Consider the following 23,826-nt stretch of genomic DNA (forward strand, 5'->3'; position numbering starts at 1 on the left):
CCCGCCACTTCTTTCAGCTAGTCAGTGCATTTTTCTCGAAGGCCAAGCACCATTCAATGTCAAGCACCCAGGGGTGAAGAAGGCAGATGGAGTCCCTGCTCTCCTGGGGCTCCCATTGGATGAAGCAGGCAGAGGACACACATCAGCACATGAACGAACAAGAGAACTTTGAGAACTTTCCTGAATGGTTATGAAACACCTGAGCACACTGAGCATTCATTGAGTGATTGACCAGCAGCTCACGCCACCCTCACAGCTTCCTCATCTTTTGGTTGATGGGGGTGCAGAGCCAGCTTTCAGTCCCGACCTCTGGGCCTCTCTCCACCTTCCCGTCTGGGGGACCTGCCCCTCCCCAGCACTTACAGGACCGCAGAACAAGTAGAGCAGGGGGCTTCAGAGGCCAGAGCCCCAACAGTGAGGGTGACATCCATGGGTGCTTCCTCAGGGCCAGTGCCTTCAAAGCAGGGACCTGAAGGAGGTACAGGAGTTAGCCAAACACACGGAGAGGTGCACGATGTCCTCACCTCGGGGTGCAACCTGGGGAAGGCCCAGAAGGAAGAGCAAGCTGGCCAACTGGAGAAAAGGAAATTTGGAGGGTGGGGAGTAGTACGAGCCTCAGAAGTGAATTGGGAGCTTCAGGCTTCATTCTGGGAGCATTTGGCCACCAACAGACAGTTTTTGTTTTGTTTTGTTTTGAAGTCAGGGCTATACCCAACATGGGGCTTGAACTCACGACACTGAGATCAAGAGTCACAAGCACTATGGACTGAGCCAGCCAGGCACCCCTGCCAATAGATCATTTTAAGCAAGGTGGTGACCTGATCTGATACAGGCCTCCTTCTGGCTGCTGGTGGAGAATACGTGGGACAGGGACAAAAGTCAATGTGGGAAGACCAGTTTGGTCAGTTCATGCCCCAGATAAGAAGTGCTGGTGTTCTAGACTGGGGGTCAAAGCCATGGGAATAAAGGGAGGTGAGAGGATCTGAGAGAATTTGAGGGAGGAGTGTGTCTCAGCACTTGGACGTTGTTTGGATGTGAAGATGAGGGCGGGAGGGGGAGAAGCTGAGGATGCCACCAGGGTGTCTGGTATGGGCAAGTGATCAGTTGGCAATACCATGGGGACACTGAGCACAGAGGAGGAGGAGGTATGGGTGCAAAAGAATGCCATTGGGGGTGCACGTCAACCTCTGATCCCCAGGGGACACACAATAGAGAGTTACCTAGATATACAAATTTAAGAGTTTATAAGATCGTGTTTAAAAATACAGGAAAGGATGAGTTTATCAAGGGAGACTGAGGCAGCAAGAGACGTGCCTATCTTCTCTCTCTCTCTCCTCTGTCAGCTTCCACCTGCACCAGCGAATATGGGAGCCACTAGCCACATGTGGCTTTTGTTTTTTTTTTTTTTTTTTTCAAAAAGATTTTTTTTATTTATTTGAGAGAGAGAGACTGAGAGAGAGAGCACATGAGGGGGGGAGGGTCGGGAGGGTCAGAGGGAGAAGCAGACTCCCCGCTGAGCAGGGAGCCCGATGCGGGACTCGATCCAGGGACTCCAGGATCATGACCTGAGCCGAAGGCAGTCGCTTAACCGACTGAGCCACCCAGGCGCCCTCACATGTGGCTTTTTAAATACCAATTAAAACAATTAAAATTGAATACAATTAAAAATTCAGTCTTCAGGGGCACTGGGTGGCTCAGTGGGTGGAGTGTCCAACTCTTGGTTTCAGCCCAGGTCATGATCTCAGGGTTATGAGATTGAGTCCTGCATTGGGCCCCACGCTAGATGTGGAGCCTGCTTGGGATTCTCTCGCTCCCTCTGCCCCTCCCCCCACCTCACATGTGCACACTCTCTCTAAAAAAATAAAAATTAAAAATAAATGTAATTTTAAAAAACCAGTCTTCAGTCATACCAGCCACGTTTCAGTGCTCATAGCCACGTGGCTGGTTGCTTTCACAAGGGACAGCACACATGATAGACCATTTCCATCACCTTAGACGGTTCTCTTGGACAGTGCTGTATCTAGATTCTCTGCTGTATGTTTGTATCTCAGTGCCCAATCACTCAGAAAAAATAGCACAGTTCCTTTGATTGAGGACACTTTGAGGTGTTCGTTTGCAGGCCTAATGGTCAGAAAAGGAACCCTATGAGTTCTTCGGGGCCCTTCCCATGAGTGAGTGGGCCTGCCCGGGGGTCCCTCAATGCCCCTGCCACCCTGGCCAGAACACAGGAGTGTCGGCAGGTGAGGTCCTCCAGGAAGAGTAGGACTCTCTGCATGCTTGTCCGACTTAACTCTTACTTCTTTCTTGGGCCCATGGGCAATACTTTTGCATTGGAGCAGGTAAACCCTTCTAGGTTATAATTCAGGATGACAGAGTGATGGATTCAAGCGTCTTCACAGAAAATCGGATCTTGAACTTTTCATTTCAGAAACCAGTTCTGAATGGTCTTCAATGTTCAGTTTTGGCTTTTGCTTTTGTTTTTCATCTTCGTTGAGTGTGTACCTTTGTTCTTTATTTTCTTTTTCAGTCAGATGTCATGGATCAGAATTTGTTAAATTTCCTTCCAGAACAAGAACATTCAGAAGTGTATAAAATGCTTTCTTCCCATATGCTTGTGACAGATTCCCCCTCCCCAGAATACTTAAAATGTAAGTTTAACTTTACTGGTTTTACAAGATATAAAGATAAGAATTTTACTTTTGAAAGGAGGTTAGAATGAATTAAGAAGGGAGGACTAATTTTAAGAACAATTTTCCTTGTGACTCAGAATATTTCCAAGATCCTTAGAGGTATATTTTAAATTTAAAGCTAAAACTGGAGTTTGGAATATGTATGACATTTAACTTCTCTGTGGAAAATTTGAAAGCGTGGCGCTTACGAATAAGAATTTGTTTTGCATGTAATACAAGAAGCTCTTTTTTTTTTTTTTTTTAACACGAGAGTCTTTTGGTACCAAACAATGCAAAAATCAGCGCACAATCTGCTTATTTTAGAGGACACCGTAATGCTAGATTTGTATGATAACCAAGTCACCAACTGCAGAATGAATAATTAGGTCAAAACTCCAAATTCTCTTCTCCTGAGGCTGTCATCTGGTTATTTATTATATACATTTGCGGTTTTTATGGAATTTTAAAGTTTTTCTCAAAATTGGCAACCTGGATGGAAGGCCAGCCTCAGTGCCTCCTGAACTGTGTGTCCGTTAACGAAGCACAGACATTGAGGGAGATCGTGCAAGTGCCTCGTACTTACTCATTCAGGCCTTGGTTCATTTTCCGTGAATAATGTGTCCTGTTGTACATCTGATTTTACTTCAAAGCAACGTGAAAAGATTAGATTAAAGAGAGCAGCTCTATATGAGCAGCTTTGTTTTAATACACCATATGAAAACAGCCGGAACTAATCAATGCCGACATAACCAACCACAGACATCTGTGAGCAAATTAAGACTAATTGGGCCCAAGTATGGGATGCAAAACATCTATATAAGCTATGAGGGGAAACCCCTGTTCTTCAAAGGTTATAAAACCATGTCCAAGAGTCAGTCGTAGTGAGAGAAATGTCCTGGCCGTGTGTAGACTGAAGCCCGGGAGTTACGCAAAGACACAACTTGTTTGGTCTAGAATCTATGTCATATTCACGTTCCTTTTCTCTTTTTCCTTTGACCACCCAGCTGACAGCGATTTAGAATTTTATTGCCATCTCCTCAGAGGCAGCTGGAACCCAAAGGAATTTCCAACTTATGAATACATAAAATTTGTAGGAAATTTTCGCTCTTACAACAATGGTAAGCTTCAATTGTCATATAATTGCGACAGTGTCTTTTGTCATGCAAACGTGCACACGGGGGTATAAGACTCACCGAGGGAGGAGGAGTGAGAACATGTGCTTTTCATATTTGCGTTTGGATTTTCATGTTCCCAAGATGCGTTTTGTGCTCGTAAATGTTATCTCCCATTCGAGAAGAATGCACTCCCACACTTGTTTATGCCGGGGCACAAAGTCCCACGGAAATGCACTTTATCCATTTACTTAGTTTCAGGCTGATGGAAGAGTTTTGTACTGTGAGAAAAAACGTAACAGTTAATAAAGAACAGGCTCAGCCTACACACAGCCCAATAGGGCTGCATTGGTGACATAAAGATCCGTAACCTTGGTTTCTGCATCTTTATTCTCCTTTTTACACTACTGCCGTGAGCATGTTTTCATGGGTCTGGTACATAGGTCTTCTGCTCCCTCTGACCCTAAGGCACAGGAAGTGGCCACTTTATGATGAGCCAGCAATCCACACTGGATGAATTATCAAGCCAATCAGCAAAGCAGTAAAATCTTACTCTCCGAAATTACCCAGATAACTAATGATCCGAACTCTGGCTGCACCTCTGAACTCGAATTACACCCTCAGTTTCACTTTTGACTTGGGGAAAATGGGAATGCAGGCCCTATGCCAGAAATTCAGCAGTGCAAGCCCCACCCCTACCCCCCACCCCCGCTCCACGGTCAAGCCTAGCACAGGAAGGTTTGCGTTTGGTTTGCTCCAGGCCTCAAACCTCAACACAAAACAAATCGCTTTGAATGATCTAACATTTCATAAGACCGCAGAGATGGGAAAAAGAAAAGATGAGGCAATAGGGAGTTGATGGCAGCCCGGACTGGGGCAGGCTCTGTCACTGGTACTTAACTCCAGACCCACGGTGGGGTCCGTTACCCCACGTAATTAGTCCCAGAGTTTCCATGAGAACCGACCAACATAATGGCCCCAAGTCCTAATGCTGAGGCTCTACCCGGGATCTTCCCTTCACCCTTAGACGATCCTCTGCTATATGTTGCTTGCATAAATATACGTGCTTTGTCTCAAAGGCTCCAACTAGATGCTGCTAAGCGTGTTGGTCTTGCCAACGTGTTCAGGGTTTATGACTGGATGATGGGCTCCAGGGCCAACTGGGGGCCCTCTGGGAACCTACCCAAACAGGGCTCAGTGTTCCTGAGTGTTTGGAAGTGAAGGGAGGTCAGCTTTCACAAGTGGGGCCCTAGATCTGGCCTACACGGGGTAGAGCCAAAGCCTGACCGTGCCTAACCTAACTCATCTGAAAGGCGTTCCTAAACCTCGTGAGATGAATGTTTAATGAACCACACACACAGGTAAATGGTAGCTGATCGGGCTACCGAGTTAAAGAAACTGACCTAAGAGGCACCTCGCCTAGCACTCAGAGTGATGCCAGTCCTGGTGTAGGGTTCACTGGGTGAGGCAGCTTGTTAAAATGCAGATTCTAGGGCAGGAGATCTGAAGGTGGGGCTGGGATTGTGCAATTGGAAAAGAACCTTGGGGTTTTGATGAAAGGGGTCATGGACTTAGAGAGACACCGCCCTATCGTAATACTGAATGCCATTCCGTAGGAATTTTAAGGGTACTCCTCACGCTGATGGCGCTCCTTCCAGACAGCTTTATCCTTGAATTAATATAAGCAGGGGTTTGGAATTCGCTTAAAATGTGTGCCATGGCTATCATGCCAGATGCCGGAATAGCAGAGTATCCCATGTGGCAGCCAGCGAGAAAGGGAAAGGCACCCTGGCCGTGGGGAGTGCCAAGACTGTGGGAATTATGGGACGCTGCTCCCATGTGTCCCCATGACAACAGTGCGCCGCTTAATTAAGGAACCGACACGTGATTGGCCGGTGAGCCGCAGTCGCATCCTTTGTTAATTTCCATTTCCACAACTCTGTCTTAAGCTGCTGCTGAGTATCACTTTGAAGATTCCTGTCACTTATCACAGTTTAGAGGGTTTCCGGGAAAGAGGCAGGCTTCGTTGTGAATACCTGGGTTGTTTGTTCTTTTGTTGTTGTGTTTTTTTTTTTTTTTAAGCTAGCAAAGCTTTATTTTCACTTCAAGTTGAGACAATGTTTGTTTGCCTGAAAGAATGTGTGGAAATTATGTGTGATTTTTTTTTTCTTTTTTTTTTTTCTTTTGGAAACTGTTACTGCTATAAACACACAGCACTGAAAGTGGAAAATTTAAAACCAAGAGTGCCAGAGTGTCTTTCCAGAGCCTGTTGAACAAATCAAAGTTAGGGGGCTTTCTTGAGACAAGAGTCCCCAAACGTAATTGTGGAAAAACTGAAATATAATTCTCACTTGGATGAAAATAAACAACAAATGTCAGAGACAAATGAATTTCTAAGATGGAGCCCTATAAAATCACCAGCATTCAGTCATTTTTGACCTAGAAAATACGGTTTAGCATACTCTAAGGAATACTTCAAATTTGATTTTGTAGGTTTACTTCTCAATAAGCCTTGAACAATGGGTTAATAAAAATAACTCACTTAGGAGTGTTTCCCAAGTCCCAGGTCCTGGGCTCGGTCTTCGCATTGATAATCTCATTGAATCCTCCCACCAACCTTTTAAGCAGTGCTGTTGGCATCATCCCATCTAAACAGGAGGAAAGTGATGCATATAAGAATCTGAGGCACACACATGGAAAGTGGGGGACCTACAGTCGTACCCATTCTAACCCTGGAGTCCTACCCTTCACCCCTTTGCTTTGCTGCCTCCCACAGATCTATGTTGAAACTAAGCTTGTTTTGTAGCTGCGGCACACAGGCCTGTCCCTGCCACGTGGCATGCCCTTGGTACAGGATGTCTGTACCTGTGCACGCCAGATGTCCTGCACCCATGTACCAAGCTGCTTTCACGGTACCCAAGATTTGTTTTAAGTCAAATATGGTGAGACACACAGACATGGAAATGACTGTCAGGAAAGAAGAGGTTTATACTCACAGATCCCTCCAAACAGGCCCAGCACACCACAGAGGCCACATGGGGAAGCACCAAGGGAGGTCAGGGGGCAGGGCGAGCAGGAGAAAATGTGGGCAAGAGCCACTCATGTAGCTTCTCTGGAAAAGAAGGAGCAAGGCAGTGTAAACAGGCTTCGGTTTGGCTAGCTGGTATCATTTTAGTGGGCTCTTGGGTAGAAGGGCTGTCTCTAGTTGTCAGATGCCTGGGTTGGGGTGTGGGCTCTAGATGGGTTGGTTTGCCTATGAAAGGTGCACGGGAGGGTGAGTCATTCACTATTTCTAGGAATTGGCTAACCCAGAAAGGAGCAATTCCTTCAGGGTCGGCAAGGCCCCAAATGTCAAAGTATCAAATACAGACACTAGAAAATGTGGTTTGTACACAAAGCCACCCCCTGCCACTTCCCTGAGTTCCCAGGCCTGGCAAACACTTAAAAACAATGTGTAAAGTATAGAAGAAAACAGACAATGAATACTGGTTTTATTTTAATAGAATCCCTGCTCACACTTCAGAGGACTTCATAGGAAACCCTACTCTGGCCCATTATCGGGAAAAGTCCTCTCATTTCTGTAGGGCTGTTTAGTTTATGGGGCATGGCCTGGTCCATTCTTCTTTGATGCCTGTCAGGAAGATGCAAGGCTCTCATTTTTATAAATAATGGAGTGGAAAGGACAGTGACCTTTACTCATCTGTGAGCCTACGCAGTCCATGCCTGGTACATAAATAAGGCTCAACACAAGTACATTGGCTAGACTGAGGCTCAGTGATCTTGGTCCTGCACATACAGGTGGTCAGGGACAGCAGCAGGATTCAGACCCGACTTCTGACTCATAGGGAAATCTGGCTTTTCCTTGAGAACTGATAATACAGCTCTCCTTGACGGACCCCAGAGCCCACCCAAAGATAGAGCCCCCGATACACCTTTGACCTTGAATCCAAAGTGAAGATTAAATCCACTTCAGTACGTGCTGGGTAAACTGGCCCATGTGTAACTTCCAGTGATTTGTGAATTTTCTGCACTGGAAGGTCTAGGCAACCGTGCGTGGTCAGTGTGAGGTCATCTTTGGCCTCCATTTGCTCCCTAGTCTGTGTCCCCCACCACCAAGTTCCTTAGCCCCCTGGGCTCCCTGGGTGTTCCCCGAGGTCCTTAACCGGACCCCTGACTCAGGCATCCCCGCCAGGACTGTTCCTGCCCCACTCTCTTCCCTGCCTCTTGTTCACTTGATCACCCAGTTAGCCTTAAGGCTGATGGAGGCATGGGCTGCAACTCGAAAACCACATCTATAGGAACCCTTGGGCCTTATACCAAAGGGCAGAAAGGGAAACATGTTGGCTGCAGGGCAGGGAAGACGGGGGATACGGATCCAGAGGGAGCTTTTGGTGACCCTTAAGTCACGCAGATGAAGACACCATCTGCTTGCCTGCTAACCCACGTAATAGCTCAGCATTCGTCTGCCCTGTCACCGGTAGGAGTAGGCAGGGTTGGGAATTTGGGGTATGGAGAGGCATAAGGGCACCTTTGCCCTTGTTAAGGCGATTAAACTCTCTGGTTGGATATTTCTAGATTCACCACCTTGCCCCTGTCCCTCTGACGCTCTCCGTTCACCAGGGCTGTGTAGACACGGCCACCGTTGCCCAAATGCATCAACAAAATGGAATTTTCTCCTGCTTCACTATTTGCACATCTTGGTCACTCCTTAGGACTTCATCATTTGCTTCAGATGTTCGAGGCAGGGGAGAGGACGGAAGACAGGATTGCACATCTTTAACCTAGATTCTTTAATAAATGTGAAGAAGTACATGTCGGGAAATGAGACAAGAAAACAGCTTTCCTAGAACTGTTTCACTTTAGGACAGTTTCTCACCAAGTCTGTGAAAAGCATCTTGAAGGGATCCGAGCTGGAATACAGAAGTACGTGTCTCCTCCTCTTCCCCTAAAAAAGCCTACTGTGTGACCTTGGCCATGTGGCCTGGAGATTCAGGGAGGACCACTGGTGTGAGCAGCCCCCGGTCTACCTCTGCTCTTCACATCATTTCCAGAATGGGGCTGAAATGAAATTACTTTTTTCATTTTTTAAAATACCACGAACAAATACACCGTTCCATCTTTTTCCTTCTCCAGTTATATAGAGGAGCCCCTGGGTCCTCTCCCAACCCCCACCCAAGTCCCACGGTCCCACCCCCCACTTTTATGGGAGAGGAACTGGCCAGATGATTTTCCAAGGCATAATGAACAGTCTTTGCTTTAAGGGATCCTAATAAACAGGTTCCAGTTCCTGAAAGATAAGTTCGTGCCAGGAAGAAGGCAATCCTCTATTTAAGCCCTTGCTCCTCCCCCAGACTTGGATTTAAATGTGCATCTGACTGAAATCCAGAAAGCAGTATTTCAAAAGTTGCTGGTGTGGCTCCAAATAGGTCACCCTCAGCAAACATTCCACTCTGGGCTTTCCAGAAACCACACACCAGAGTATAAAAGTTTCCCTGCCCTCATTTTACCTATTTGCCTCTAACCACACAACCAGATTTGAAATACTGGCAGAAAGGGAGGCTTTGCAGCTTACAACACTCGATTCCGTATGTTCCGTGGGATTTCTGTAGGTTGCCTCATTTTAGGGCTTTGGGGGTTTTGTTTTTTGTTTCCCTGAGCTGAATTGAGATTTCTCAGTTAGGGGAACAAAGCCACACCCACCAGACCTCACTGAGAATGGAGACGTGAGTTGAGCACAGGAAGGAATGTCTCTTCCATCTGGCACAGGCCCCCAAGAGGCAAGAAGCAGAGTGTCCCCTCCACCCCAGCAAGGAAGTGCCACATTCTTCTCTGGCAGTGGACATTGCTGCCAGATTAGGTCGCAGAGGAATTAAGATCGCGATAAAGAACAAATTGTTACCCCAGGGCATCATCCTGCTTGAGCATCTAGAGCCCATATTGAAATGGAGCAGTGAGGAATGGTCAGACATTTATCAGACACATCCTCCTGCTTGCTTCAGCCTGGGAGCAGGGGCACTTCTATAGACGTGTGCAGTCATTGTGATAAAAGTGTGCACAAGGCGTCCACTTGGAGGACAGGGGGCGACAGCCTGTGGGAAGTTCACTTCCCTGAGCCTACGTCCACACCAACCATCTGGTGGATATCTTGTCAATGCCATGACAACCTCCTGGCCCCGAAAAATACTCATTTTAATTAATGAACACCGAGGGAAAGGAGAAATATTTAAGTGAGACATACATGTTCCCATCGGAGTCATTTTTTCCATCCAGCAAATTGCAAACCCCTAGCTTTCTCGTATGGCTCCCAGCTTCTCTCCAAGCTCGTTCTTTCTTTCCGATGCCAAACAGCACTGGCAGAAAGAAAGCACGAACCACGCACTGATTGCCTCGGCAAGTTAGGCAGTGCCCCCCGGGGCCAAAAACCGGGCAGCATTATTTTGCTGCGGTTGTCCCGAGAACCCATCAGGTGAAACATGCCATGCTGTGCAGAGAAGAGAGAAGAGCCTGAAAATAGTGCTTAATGAGCGGGAGAGGATTTCTCGTGAATGTGCAAGAAATTATTTTTTCCTTAACAGTCCAACACTCTAACCCAGACGTTTTGGACATTTATCATAAATGAGATTTAAGAACTTTTTTCTTCCTTTAGTGAGCCTCCCGATTGTTTCACGTCTTCCTGGACACCTTTCGGCTTTGAATTTTCGTTGGTTCCGAGAAGTGCTGAGAAAGCGATTTGTCACTCTCCGTGAGGACGATTAGTGTGTTTTCCTACAGTTGTTGCAACTAATTTATCATGAGCAGGCCATCTCTGATCAGAATACTTAATAGTTTAGGCCTGATGACTGGACCAGTCCTAAGGAACAGTCGGTACCCCTTTTTCCATTTGTTTCTGCTCCTTTGCTGTGAACTATGTTCACTATGCCCACCCCGCTTCTTCCCCGTTCTTTTCTACCCCTTTGCACACACGTCTCATGCCACCCGAGACCGCCCTGCCTGCTCGGTCATCCTTATGTTCTTATGACTGACTTGGGAGGTCACCATTGTCATCAGACAGACTTGGAAGCCAACCCCAGGTGCCAAGCGAGAAGGACTTTAATCACCCTTATTCTCTCGAGAACCTCGGGGCTCTCTTGTGGCCAGAATCCCTAGGGCGTGCCCGCCCAGAGCAAAATTCTTCCAGGGTCTCTAAAATTAGAGGCTGTGATGAAAGTTCAGGAGCAAAGAGGGGCTTAATCCCCCCATGGACCCCTTTAGTAGTAGGAAGACCAAAAGCAGAACACCCTCTTGCATCTTTCCAAGCGTGAGGCCCCCTCAGAGCAGGGACTGCTGTTGCTGATTTGCAGCAGACCTTGCCTGGGACCTTCTGACCAGTGTAAATGCACTAGTAGTGGGTGAGCTAGCCCGAGGGCCAGTGGGACCCAGGACCGTGCTCCACGGGCACCCTCCCAAAGTGAGCCAGCCTCCAGCAGCACCAGGCTGGGCCACACAAGGCGGAGCCACCGCGGGGTCTCAAGGCCTGTGCGTCAGTTGCTGGCTGGGATCAGAAGGTGTCTTCCCCTAGCCGGGTCTTAAGCTGTGGTCTGGATGTGCGATGGAAGGTCATCTCGTCGGAGACACATTCAACAAACACATGTGGAGCACCTGCTGTGTGCAAGACGCCTGCTCAGGGCGGGAGACAGAGAACTAGACCCAGTTCCTGCCATAGGGGAAACCCATCTCTTTAGCTCTGGGCAAGAGAAGATCAATTTCAAGTAAGATGACCCTCGGGGCAAAAAATGTAGCAAGTAATCAGCGCTTTTATCTGTGGTGTGAGTGCTCTGTGTGTGTGTGTGTGTGTGTGTGTGTGTGTCTTGGAGTGGCGGAAGCAAGGAGAAGGCTGATGAATAGGACTGCGCCGGCATCGACGGGATAATCCTTCCAGGAGGCTCGGGAAGCCTGCTGTAATTAGATATGTTTTTTCTATTACTTAAATTGAAACAACTAATTAAATCCTTAATTAACGTTTTTTAACTACTTTGGGATACGAAGTGCCAGAGAAGTTATTCTAAGTGCTAAATATTACCATGAAGTCCCAGGGAGCGGTTTGCTCCTGTGTTGACTCTGGAATCTTCTAGGAGGCTCCTGCTGTGAATAAAAGTCATTTGAAACACAGCTGGCAAAATGTTTCAAGTATCTTCTTCCCCTTGACTTCCCCCCAAGGTTTCCCCCTTGGCCTCTGTTAAAACGTTCACCCTTGATTTACCGTCACCTTTGATCAAGCCCTCAGCTGCTTCAGGTTTTGGGGGAGAAAGCTCATTTAGAAGAGGAGTTTGCTTGGTTCTGGAGCCCTCTGTAAAGTATCTAGCTTCTCGAGCACAGGCTGTAAGCAATAATGAAATTTCCCCTGCGGAGAGCATTTTCATCTTTAAAACCTTAGCAGTTCTAAAAGGACTGATAAAATTGCACTGAGAGGCAGCCAGGCCAGCAGTAAGCTCTGCAGAACATTCACTTAATTTCCATGGTCTCTGCCCCTTGAAGAAATTGTTAGGGGCTGGGGTTTCCCTACCCCACGCTCTTTCCGTTCCCCTGCCTTCCTCACTGTAAATCACTGATGAAGGCACTTACTGACAGAGCCCGTGGATCGTTCCAGCAAGGCACATGGTTTAGAGACAAATGAGAGAGACCGTCTCTTAAAATTCCCTGGAAGTCCTCAGAAATTTGCTTAGAAAGCCTAGATTTTCTGAAAGAGTAGGGAGAATTTTACTAGGTCTTTATCTGGCAGGTGATGTCTCTTAGCTTCAAGCAGAGAGGATATTTCACATCTGGGAAATGTGTTAATGTCTTTTTTTATTATGCAGATGTTCACATCTGCAGACCCTTCCCCTGTGAGATTGCTTTCTCTTCCCTGCTTGAGTGCCTTGGCTCACCCTACACATTAATCTGCAGTGGTCTAAGCCAACTAATGACAGATGTAAACTCTCTAGGGACCACCATTTCCTACTTTGCCCCCTTCATATTCATGTTCGGAAACATTTATATTAATATGTATGTGAATGCATTCAGAGAATATGTTTGGTAAAATGAATTTATTCATGTTAGTGGCTAGAAGACCACATTATAGAATCACTTAGAAACCTACGAACATATAAAACAAAAATTATTGGAAAGCTAAAATCCAAAGAAAGTCTTGCAGATTCATTTTAGAATGCATTTCATTTTCTGTTGCTTTATATGTTCTCAAATTGGAAAACACAACTATGTTTAAATCTACCAGTTCAGAAATGTACTTAGAATTCAGGATCTGGTTCAGGATATAATCAACTACATTTGAAAAAGAAAGAGGTAGGGTAGATTATCTAGCGTAATGATCCTCAATCCTGGCTGCATGGTACTAAATGTTGCGGGGCGGGGGGGGGGGGGGGGCTGCTTTTAAAAGTGAGAGTGCCTGGGCTTCCCACCCAGAGTTCCTGAATTAGCAGAGCTGGGAACAGGGTCTGGACAGCTGGGAGGCCACGGAAGAGGTCCCAGGGAATCTGGTGTGTAGCCAGGTTCGAGAATCCCATATACATGGTCCACCGACTTTTCTCCTATTTAACGGGTTCTTTTTCCCAGCATACTCCACCTAAAATAGCAGAATTGTTCTCTGGCCCAAAAGGTAAAGCAGTTCACCACAATCACCGTGAAGCCAGGTCTGTAGCTCCCAGGGAAGATGGCGGCTGGTACCAGCTCGCATCTCCCCAGAGGGCGTGCGGGGACCTGTTCTCAGCCCCGTGGTGGGCGCGAGCCTTGAACAATCCCCTCTCTGCCCTGGGAGAACTCCAGGCTCAGAGTCGGAAGTCCTTGCTCCATTATTACTACTCTGAGCGACCTTGGTTAATACATGTGAACTTTCTGGGCCTCCACGGCCTCATCCGTAGACTGAGGAAAGTCATGCCTTCCCAGTGAGAAGAAGAAGACACTTGTGAACAGGTGTGTCCCCTGTGCATAGCTACACAAACTAGCAAGTTTGTGGTGGACACCGTGTGCCTCTGGGGATCCCCCTGGAGCCTGAGGCCACGTCCTCAGTCACACCCGCCAAGCCCAGCATCAGCCTGGCTCCCGGCATGGGCTTTCAGGGGGGAAACCCTCGAATCCCAGGTGTGCGGTGCCAGGACCAGGGGTGGGAAGGGGGGGTTGTCAGCGAATGCCAGGGGACCCATCAGATCAGAAACCACGTCTGACTGTGGAACCCGCCCTGAAGTGAGAGTGCAGGCCCTTACTGCAGAGTGAGGCTCTCCCTCCTTTTGTAGAACATTTTTCCCAGCGCAACAGTCTAGGCGGCCAGAGGACTCCTGGAGATGAGAGGCGGGGGAGTCTGCCGGCCACTCGGATTCCAGCTCCCTTCTGCCGGGTGCAAGTAACCTCAGCAGCCCGTGTCTCCCACTTCCTGCGCAGGGAGGGTCATAGCCCCTACCTGAGCGAGGTGTCCCAGGGCACGAAGAAAGTGAGTGAATGTTTTCGAAGCCCTGAGCACTGGTGCAGGCTGACGGTGAGGCCAGGTAGGGGTCTGCCGCTGTGCTTCACAGGCCTAACCCATCTGTCTGTCCCCTCCTGCCCCAGTGCCTAGCCCCTCTTGTAACGGCTTCGACAGCACCCTTTCAAGGCCCTGCCGGGTGCCGCTCGGGAAGGAAGTCTGCTTCATCGCCACCGTGCGCCTGGCAACACCCCAATTCTTAAAGGCAAGTACCGGGAGAGAATTTATCATGTAGGCCTAGTACAACTGAGTCACGTTTGGTTATAGTTCATTAGCCGTCTTTATGGGAAAGAATAGGATTGCAATGACGCTGTCACTGACTTCGAAAAGTTGAAATGCCTGGCTTCTATACCTGTGACAGCCCCACCTGCCCCTTGCCTTAACTCTGGTTTCCTGCGAGCTGTTTGGCTGGAAGGCAGCCTCAGCTGCTGCTCAGCCTGCAGTGAGACCCATTTGCAACTCTGTCAACCCTCCGACCTTTCGCTGGGGACGTTAATACCACTCAGGGCAGGCCGAGGTGAGGACCCAGTGTCAAAACCAAGGGTTTGTCTGTATTCTCTCATCTGTGATTGTTTTAACACCCATGGCATGAATGTTGAGTTAAGTTAGTCATTCAAATTCAGATGAAAAGCCATTTTCCACATGTTTACCACACTTCCAGATAATGGGAAGGGAGTGGTATGACATTTTGGCTCTTAGGTATTTTTCCCCAGCTTGTGAAATAAATTTAGTATCAGCTAATACTGAAATTAGCTACAGATGATGAGTTTCAGTCCAACCCAACTTGGAGACTTGCTCTCAATGATTTTAACTTCTGTTATCCTTCTACCACGCGTTCTTGAACAAACCTAGGGTGAGCATCTGCCACCCTGAGCAACATTTTTTTTCCCCTTCTAATACAGGAAATGTGCATAGTTGACGAACCCTTAGAGGAATTCACTTCAAGGCATAGCTTGGAATGGAAATTTTTATTTCTGGATCACAGGTTTGTGAAAAGAAAAACATGTTTGGGTTGGGTCCTTTTCAAGTGTTTGTTTGCATGAGCCAGGCTCTCCTTGGGAGAGAAAAGTCGGGCCTAGTCCCTTCAGGGAGAAGGGCTTTCTGGCAGCAGGAAAAATCGTTCCCAGCCAAGAGTGAGGCGGCTTCCCTTCCACTGCAAGTTGTCCGTGGATATGTTCTGTGTTTGGGTCAGAGCATCTCGGGAGAGCCAGTTGCCACAGCCCGGGGACATCCTTGGGATACCCTCACCCCCACACCCACCCCTCAGGACCCTCTCCAGCTCCCAGGAAGCCAGGAGCAGATGGGAGAGAAACTCTTCGTCTTATTTCTCTCAACACCTTTTTGTCCCTTTAATTCAATCTTCTTTCTTCTGTAACAGCTTTCGCAGTCGAAGGATGAGAAATCTCCCCTCCCCACCCTTTAACTTTTTATTATGCTTTGGGGTTGGACTGACCCAATCTATAGCTGTTTTTAATTATTCGGTAATAATAAAGTTTATTATTATTTAACCCAGGTTATGCCAACGAAACCGAGTATCTAAATGCCAGAAAGTTTGAGCACTTTGGAAAACACACCCTCTCTGGTTTGAACCATTGCAAAATTATTTTCCTGCCCTGGCTCTTGAGAAATGAGGCTCTGTGTTGATCATTAAATGTGCAAACCGTCCCCCCTCTGGATGGAGGTATTGCCATTGTGAGTGGGGCAGGGTGCTTGCTCTCTGACAGACTGTCCCTATTGCTTGGCAGAGCCCCTCCGATCATAGGATACCTGCCTTTCGAAGTTTTGGGGACGTCGGGCTATGACTACTACCACATTGACGATCTGGAGCTCCTGGCCAGGTGCCACCAACACTGTGAGTACCGCACACCCAGCCAGAAGGCCTCCAGCACCCTCCATGGAGCCCAGACAGCACGACTCTTTGGCCCTGGAAGTCTGTTTATTGCTTGGTTTCTTTTTGAGGAGGAAGACTTTATTTTCTCTGAAATGATGTAGGAGTGTGGTGGAGGACCTTTTGTGGTTTGCCCCTGGGTTGTGTTTCCAGCTGGAATGGACTTTCTCCGCCTCCTCCCACCTCCCCCGCATCCTCCACCCCTCTCCCAGCTTCTTCCCGTACCCTTCAGATATACAAGCTATTTTCATCTGACTTAAGAAAATAAGACAACGATGGTCATTTTTTCTAAGTTATGCAATACATTTCAAAGACAAAATACTGAATTCAACATCACTGCTTTTTGCCAACAGACATAGAATTGGTCACAAGCTACGGGCCAGGTACTGAGCGAGGCCCGGGACATAAAAATGATCAGAATCTCCTTGCTGTTCTGCAGGAGCAAGGTCTAAGGGGAAAGCAGAAATAGGTGACATTACAGGATGCTGTCACCGCACTGGAGGGGATGTGCTCAGGGTACTGGGGGGCTCCCCCAGCTGGGGGAGGGGATCAAGAAAGGCTCTCTGCCACAGAAGAGGACAATAGGGGGGGCAAAGGTAGCGGAAGTAGGACTCATGATGTGGGGGGCGTGGGGGAGAATGACCAGCGTATCTGGATTCTCACTTAGCAAGAGTCGTCAAGAATTAACCTTGGAAAGCCATATTTTCCGTGCCAAGTTCTAGCTTTAAACAGGAACATTTTTCGTCATCCCGACTTCTGGATCCTGACACGCGAATTGACCACCAACACTGTGTTTTGATAGACGTGCTGTCTGTAGTGCCCCTTGTAACGGTCTCTTCTCCGCTCTCCTAGTCAAAGGAAGAATAGGCTCGAGTTCCGTCAGGATCCTCCGCTAGAATCTTTACAACTTGAACCCCTTGCTCCTCAAAGTGTGCTCCTCACGCAGCGGCAAGGGCATCGCACCGAGTCCACTAGCCTTGCAGATTCTCGGGCTTTCCCGCTAGGCCTGTGGAATCAGAACGTCCATTTTAACAAGACCCCCCCGCCAAGTGATTCGTGGGCCCATGAAAGTTTGAGAAGCAGGGTTACCTCGAGCCTTGGCTGCTTCTGACCCTTCTAACGGAGCAAGGCCACCCTGGGGGTAGAATTACCTTCATGATCTGAAGGATTTGGCCCAGGGCTCAGGCAAGACATTCTCCCTCTGTGCAGCCCACGCCCTTGCTCAGCTGGGCTTCCTACCTCTTCGGAGATCACATTCTCCAAGGTAGTGGCTCCTGTCTTCGCTTTAGTTTCCCAGTCAAGATACCTGTTATCTGTTTGCAGAATGAGGTGCTAAATCCCAGGCACTGAGGCAGTGACGCAAACTGTTCTTCTTCCCTAGACCCACAGTCCCAGCCTTCTGCCCCATGCAGGCTAATACAACAGCACCCATTCTGTTCTGGACCCCCCCCCACACACACACACACACAGAAGCTCACCAACAGACTTAACCCTAGAGGGCTCCACACAGCCCTGTGGCAGTGGGGCCTGAGCTGGAAGGCATCCGTAGGCGACTCTCTCATTTAGGACCGTGTAGACGAAGCATGAACTGCTGACTGACAGCCCCCAAATCCCATGCAGAGGTTGCAGGCTATCAGGTCTATTTGGGGCCCAGTTCTCCCAGCGTCTGGATCGTCTCTCCTGTGCTCGGCTCCCACAGCCCCAAAGACAGCTCCTCCTGAAGCAGGCAAACCCGGGCCTCTTTGTAGTTTGGGAAATCTGCCCTTATCTGAGGCTCTCTTAAGCCGTTGAGCATTTGGGGAAGCGTGCAGATTGTTCTTCCCTTATTTAAGAATTCAATATCGTTTAGCGGGATCTTGATAGTCACTTAAAATACAGCACACCTGGAGAAGTGCACACTGTTTGGCATGGTGTATCTGAAAGCTTCTGTTTTCAACAGTACCTTCTGGGGGAGAGATTGTTTTTGTATCAACGTTCGCTACATGCAGCCTCTGTTTTCTGCCTACAGTGATGCAGTTTGGTAAAGGGAAGTCCTGTTGCTACCGGTTTCTGACCAAAGGCCAGCAGTGGATTTGGCTGCAGACGCACTACTACATCACATACCACCAGTGGAACTCCAAGCCCGAGTTCATCGTGTGCACGCACTCGGTCGTCAGGTGAGGGCTGGGCTCAGAGGGCGGGCAAGTAGTCCCAGGTTCCGAAGAGCAAGCGAGCCCTGGGCTTGAATTCCTCCACAGGGCCTGAGCTATCCTCTGCGGTTCACAGAGTAGTCTCCAGAGCTCAGCTTCTTTCCAGGGACACACACAACTCTGTTCCCACCCCCCCACACCCCACACCCCCCGCCGGGCTGAGGATTCGGTTCAGCCCTTCCGTAGGGTGCCAGGATGTGACTTCGTGAGTTATTGCTTCATTGACCTTCTTCCACATTTTCCCTTCATCTCCATTCACCTCCCCACCTTCCCTTGTCACTGTTTGGAGAAGAAAATTAAAATTTTGCCTCTAAATCACTCATAGACCTAGTCCCCTCTATTTTTAATGCATTAAAAGCCCCTGCTGGCAACTGAGACAGCGTTGGGAATAGAACCCGACTGCCAGGGGAGAGGCTTCCTGGTGGTTCCTGGTGGCCTCAGGGAGCCCCCAGCCCAGGGTGGGTGGGCAGACCTTCCGAGGGAGGCCACGAATCCAGCCTTTCTTAGACGCAGGCTCTGTAAGGCCACGATTCCCAAAGGTAGAGGAGAAATGTCATTTGTGGGGTTTTTTTCCCCTGACTGCAGAAATTTTAAGGACATCAATCAGTTTTAAACAGGTCTAGAGAAGAGCATTTGAGCAGAACAAAGAAAGGTTTTAAATGTATATATATATATATAGTAGGTATATATGTATATATACATTGTAGATAGGTAGATGGATGATAGGTAGATATACGTACATATGGATACTATACATATATACCGCATTTTATATATATACATAAGAGATAGATGATTGATAGGTAACAAGTAGGCAGGTGGGTAGACAGATAAATGGGTAGATACCATGCATACATACATGCACACACACACGCATACATACAGTCAACGAGTAAATCTCTCTTCTTTTAATAAGCGGGGAGAAATGCTGGTCTTTCTTGCCAGTGACCCTGACCGTCACATTGCATGCCGCTCTTAGGGACTTGATCTTAGCTTCTCGGCCCACCCTCGGGCACTTCAGCAGCCAGTGGTTTCTGAGGACAGGCCAGTCCCAGCTACCACCACCCAGGCTGGGCCTTTGCCACAGGGTCCTTTTGGCCCCAGGGAAGTCTGGACATCATCAACATCTTGGTCTTCAGACTCCGCCCTTGACCCCGCTCTTCCTCTCCATCCTCTACCTCCCAAATCTTGGAAAGCAACTCTCAGAGAAAGTAGGGAGTGAACTAGTTAGTAAATAAGCTAACAAGCATTCCAGAGGCCCCAGAGCCACTGTGACTTCCCAGGGTCCCTCGCCCAGCTTGTTCCTCCACACATAGTCAGAGGCCAGAGCTGGGGGCCCTTTGGCCATCTCCACATTGGATTCATTTCCCCATGCTATTTTAAAAGTGGGCCCACAGACAAATCAGTGCTCTGGGTCTAGATCTAGATTTGTTTGAGAGAAAACTTCCAAAGGTTGTAATTACTAAAAAAAAAAGTCATTTGTCAGTTCTCCATACACACAGTCCAGACTGGGTAGGTTTTAAGAAAGGCTTCTGATTATTCAAAGGCCAAGGCTTATCCTGTAGATGAAAATAGGTTTCTAAAGACAATTATGCTTGGAAGTTTCAGGGCATGGGGAGAAGATGCGTAAAGGAGAAGGGCATAAAAACACCCTGGAAAGGAAAATATTTGGGATGTCCCATTAGAAGTCACCCCAGCGGCAGTTAGGCACAGAATGAAGCTCCTTCCTCAAACAAGTGACAAGACTAGCCTCCTTCGTGGTGACGATTCTGGGGTGGGTGTCACGGGGGTCCCTCGATGTATCACACACGTGCTCTTTGCTGCTGCCATCTGGAACGTCCCACCTCCTGCTGTGATCTCTTGATTTCCTGATCAGTTATGCGGATGTCCGGGTAGAAAGGAGGCAGGAACTGGCTTTGGAAGACCCGCCACCCGAGGCCGTCCACCCTTCAGCGCTAAAGGTACGCTGATCCCCACCAGATGGCTAAAGGCTAAGTTTGCCTAAGTAAGTTCTTCCAGGAGTTGTTATAATAAAAGTAGTAATATTTTTATTTGCTATGTTCCCAGTACTATTCAACGCGTTCCTCGGGTGTTCACTTGATTACCATCATGATATTCCTGCGAGGCAGGCGCCGTTACTATCCTCGTCCTTCAGACGAGGTACAGAGGCACACACAGGCTTTAGCTCACATACCCGAGGGCGCTGAGGGTGAGAACTCACGGAGCTGTGTAAGAAAACAGCCTCTGGACTCAAAGCACGATCTGGCAACTTTCCATCCTTATGAGAGCAGCAATAATACTTCCACTTTGTATCTCCTCCCACAGATAAAAAGCTAGGGGCTTATTCCGTCGTCCTGTTGAGGTGTGGAATAATTTGGGTGCCCTTTCCTTCCCGTAGCCTAAGTGCTGATGCCCTGCCTCCAGGACCTGGGCCTCCCACGAGGAGACTGCCCCTCACACAGCCTCCATGTTGTCAATAGCAAGGTGCACTTCCTACTTCTGTGTCTGCAGGTCTTAGGTAACAGCCATGTTGGAGCCAGCTTCATGTCAGGGAGCTCTGCTGGCGGGGGTGTTTCCCTTCACAAAGCCTTACCTCCATCCTTCCTCCGCACACGGTTCTCAGGTCCCCTCTAGCCAGGCTTCCCCCATCTCTGCTCCTGGACAGCTGGAGGGAAACGTGCAAGCAGACCAGAGCCCTGTTCCTCAAAGGTCATTCTTCAAGCAGACACACATGTTGGGAGAAAAGGAGAGAAAGCAAGGAAGGGAGGGAGCATTGTATTTTATCAAAGCCAAGAAGCTATCCGTTATAAGATCCACCCTTATATATCTCCCAATAAGAAAGAGAAAAATGTTGTCGCCAGTCTATATGTGAAATAAGGACTTCTTTTCATCAGTCAGAAGACACGTCCCAATTTCAGATATGTCAGAATGTAGGGGGGAAAGTGTATCTTATCATTGGTGACACGTGGTTTAAGTTCCAGGCTGCCCAGCGACCTAGAATCCAGAGATTGGCCAGAAGCTGCCGCAGCAGCAATGATACAATGAAAGCATCTCTGGTCCATGAGAGTTGAGTTGGAGGGAAGCAGGAATCACCTGGAAAGCGCAGAGAGCCATCAGTGTCCTGGGCGAGCCTCCCCTGCTGTCATGCTATACGGCAACGTGTCGTGGGGCGATCCATCACCAGCGCACTGATACGGCACACCTGTCCTTATTTCTGGACGTGTTTATGACCCAGCTCTGTCATATAGCGCATCATGTATCATGTCCGAGAACAGAATTAAGCTGTTGGTAGGCAGGTGTTAGACACCCCATACATCACGGCTCATGAACACGTGCGTCATGTTGTGCATCATCCAGTTAGAGATTCGTTCTTGAGGTTTCTGACCCTTTGGGCATCCTAGAACCCAGTGGAACTTCTCATAAACATGCACGTATGTATAAACACACAAACACAATCTCGGGCTGCCCCTTTTATTTATTTATTTTTATTTTTATTTTTTTTAAGATTTTATTTATTTATTTGACAGAAAGAGTGAGAGAGCACAAGCAGGGGGAACAGTAGGGGGAGAGGGAGAAGCAGGCTCCCCGCCAAGCAGGGAGCCTGATGCGGGGCTCGATCCCAGGACCCTGAGATCATGACCTGAGCCGAAGGCAGACGCTCAACCATCTGAGCCACCCAGGCGAGGGCTGCCCCTTTTAAAGGAAAAGCTCCGGGACAGTGCTTTTCAAACTATCAGTGGTAATGGGCTCTGTTTAATTTCAAATCTGTCACTGACCAATGCTTTTGTAAAATGCAGATTCCCATGCTTGGGTGTGACGTGCAGCTCTGTCAGACAGCTAGAAAAGTCAGTGCTTACTCTCACTGCCTGTCCATATTTCTCTGCTGACTAGGAGCACACAATAGCCGTGGGCCAGGGCCCCCACTCCGAGGGGTGTGTCTAGGGGAGACTCTGTGACTAAGCAGCGGAGTCTCTGAGTTGACATTCAGCACAGCAAATCCAGGCACATCGGACTGTATCAGTCATCTCAGCCCCCTACTCCGGCACACACAGTGTCCACCCTCTCTGGAGCCATGACTCAAAAGACAGAATAGCCACATAGACTCACACCCCGAGATTTAAGACCTGAGAGCCTATCCAAACAGCCTAGGGATGGCAGGAATGTCACCATCCTCCTACGAGTGGATAGGAGCATGGCTCAGGAGAGCGGGCATTATGCTTCTTCTTTAGCTTAAAAATTATCCTAATGCCTCTTGTCTTACACTTAGGACTCTAAGCCATGCAGGATGGAAAGATGGCTTCTCAGGGTTGGAAGGGCACAGTTGCTTTCTCATCACACAATACTTGAAGCGGGGGCATCCTGGGATCCAGGATCAGTTAGGATCCAAGAATCAGTGGATGGAAGATCATTGGCCCTTTGCCTGTCCTCTACTCTGGGACCCTGAGGCTCAGAGGAGAAGCAGTGGGGAGACCATGTGGGACGTGCTTCGAAGGGTCCAAAGGCATTGGTTTCATCAGAGTGTTAACAATCCGGTACACCAGCAACCTCATTTCTAGAACCTGCCTCTTCTCCCCTTCTGGAAAAGCCAAGATTCTGGGCAGTGAGGTGACAGTTTTAAGGAAAAAATAAAATGTAACATCAGTTATGAAAATCTAAAAAATCAAAGTCCAAGGTGAGAAAGCATAACAGATCCTGCTTATATAAGGGCCACAAGCCTTTCAATGATGCCTAGGTTATATATATGTACAAATACTCTACCCAAATATGTCAGGACTTATTTCCAAACGGTTCCCATCTTTCTCCCTACACCCTCCCAATTTTTCCATATAGTTAGAGGAGAGCTAAAGTCATGTCATTCATTCCCACCATCTTGATGCTGAAATTGTGTGGATTGTGTGTGTGTGTGTGTGTGTGTGTTTCAGGACAAGGGCTCCAGCCTGGACCCTCAGCAGCACTTTAACGCACTTGACGTGGGCACCCTGGGCCTTAACACCAGTCACTCACCATCAGCGTCCTCCAGAAGCTCCCACAAATCCTCGCACACGGCTATGTCAGAACCCGCCTGTGAGTGAGCTGCCACGGATGGCGAGGGGGTGGGTGCCCCATGTGGGGCCCGGGTGGTGGGGGCATGGAGCCCTGTGAAGGGTCCCAGGCCTGAGCAGAATCAGGGCAGCCCATGGCTACGGAGTGGGAGCTGCCTTCCTGTTCGCACTCATTCTTGCTCCCTTTCCCGTGGGCTTCCTGCCCTCCCCGTCTCCCCACTCCCGAGCAGACATAAAGCAGGTGACACACAGACCCTAGAGTCCGGCTGGGCTTTAGTGATTCTGGTGAGGTGTGAGATCAGGCAGGTGGCTGAACCAGGCAGTGGACATGAAGCGTGGGCTTGGTTTGCTGTCATCTGCCTGCTCCCAGGTGAGGTTAGAAGCTGACAGAACTTGCTGGACTTTTCTTTTGTCAGTGATCCCAACCAGGCGCTTGT

General features: G+C 48.4%; 1 protein-coding gene across 3 annotated transcripts in view; it reads left to right on the forward strand.

The window, feature by feature from the left end:
• The window catches only part of NPAS2 (neuronal PAS domain protein 2), a 153,861-nt gene that overhangs the window by 109,548 nt on the left and 20,487 nt on the right, over nucleotides 1-23,826 (forward strand). For all 3 annotated transcript variants that reach the window (XM_044918753.1, XM_044918755.1, XM_044918754.1), the window contains exons 6-13: nucleotides 2,528-2,648; nucleotides 3,674-3,787; nucleotides 14,357-14,475; nucleotides 15,173-15,255; nucleotides 16,016-16,122; nucleotides 18,167-18,314; nucleotides 20,224-20,308; nucleotides 23,270-23,411. In XM_044918753.1, the coding sequence (XP_044774688.1) occupies nucleotides 2,528-2,648; nucleotides 3,674-3,787; nucleotides 14,357-14,475; nucleotides 15,173-15,255; nucleotides 16,016-16,122; nucleotides 18,167-18,314; nucleotides 20,224-20,308; nucleotides 23,270-23,411 (919 nt within the window). The remainder of the gene's footprint in view (nucleotides 1-2,527; nucleotides 2,649-3,673; nucleotides 3,788-14,356; nucleotides 14,476-15,172; nucleotides 15,256-16,015; nucleotides 16,123-18,166; nucleotides 18,315-20,223; nucleotides 20,309-23,269; nucleotides 23,412-23,826) is intronic.

The sequence above is a fragment of the Neomonachus schauinslandi genome, chromosome 10 (genome assembly GCF_002201575.2).
Source record: "Neomonachus schauinslandi chromosome 10, ASM220157v2, whole genome shotgun sequence".
NCBI classification, from domain to species: Eukaryota; Metazoa; Chordata; class Mammalia; order Carnivora; family Phocidae; genus Neomonachus; species Neomonachus schauinslandi.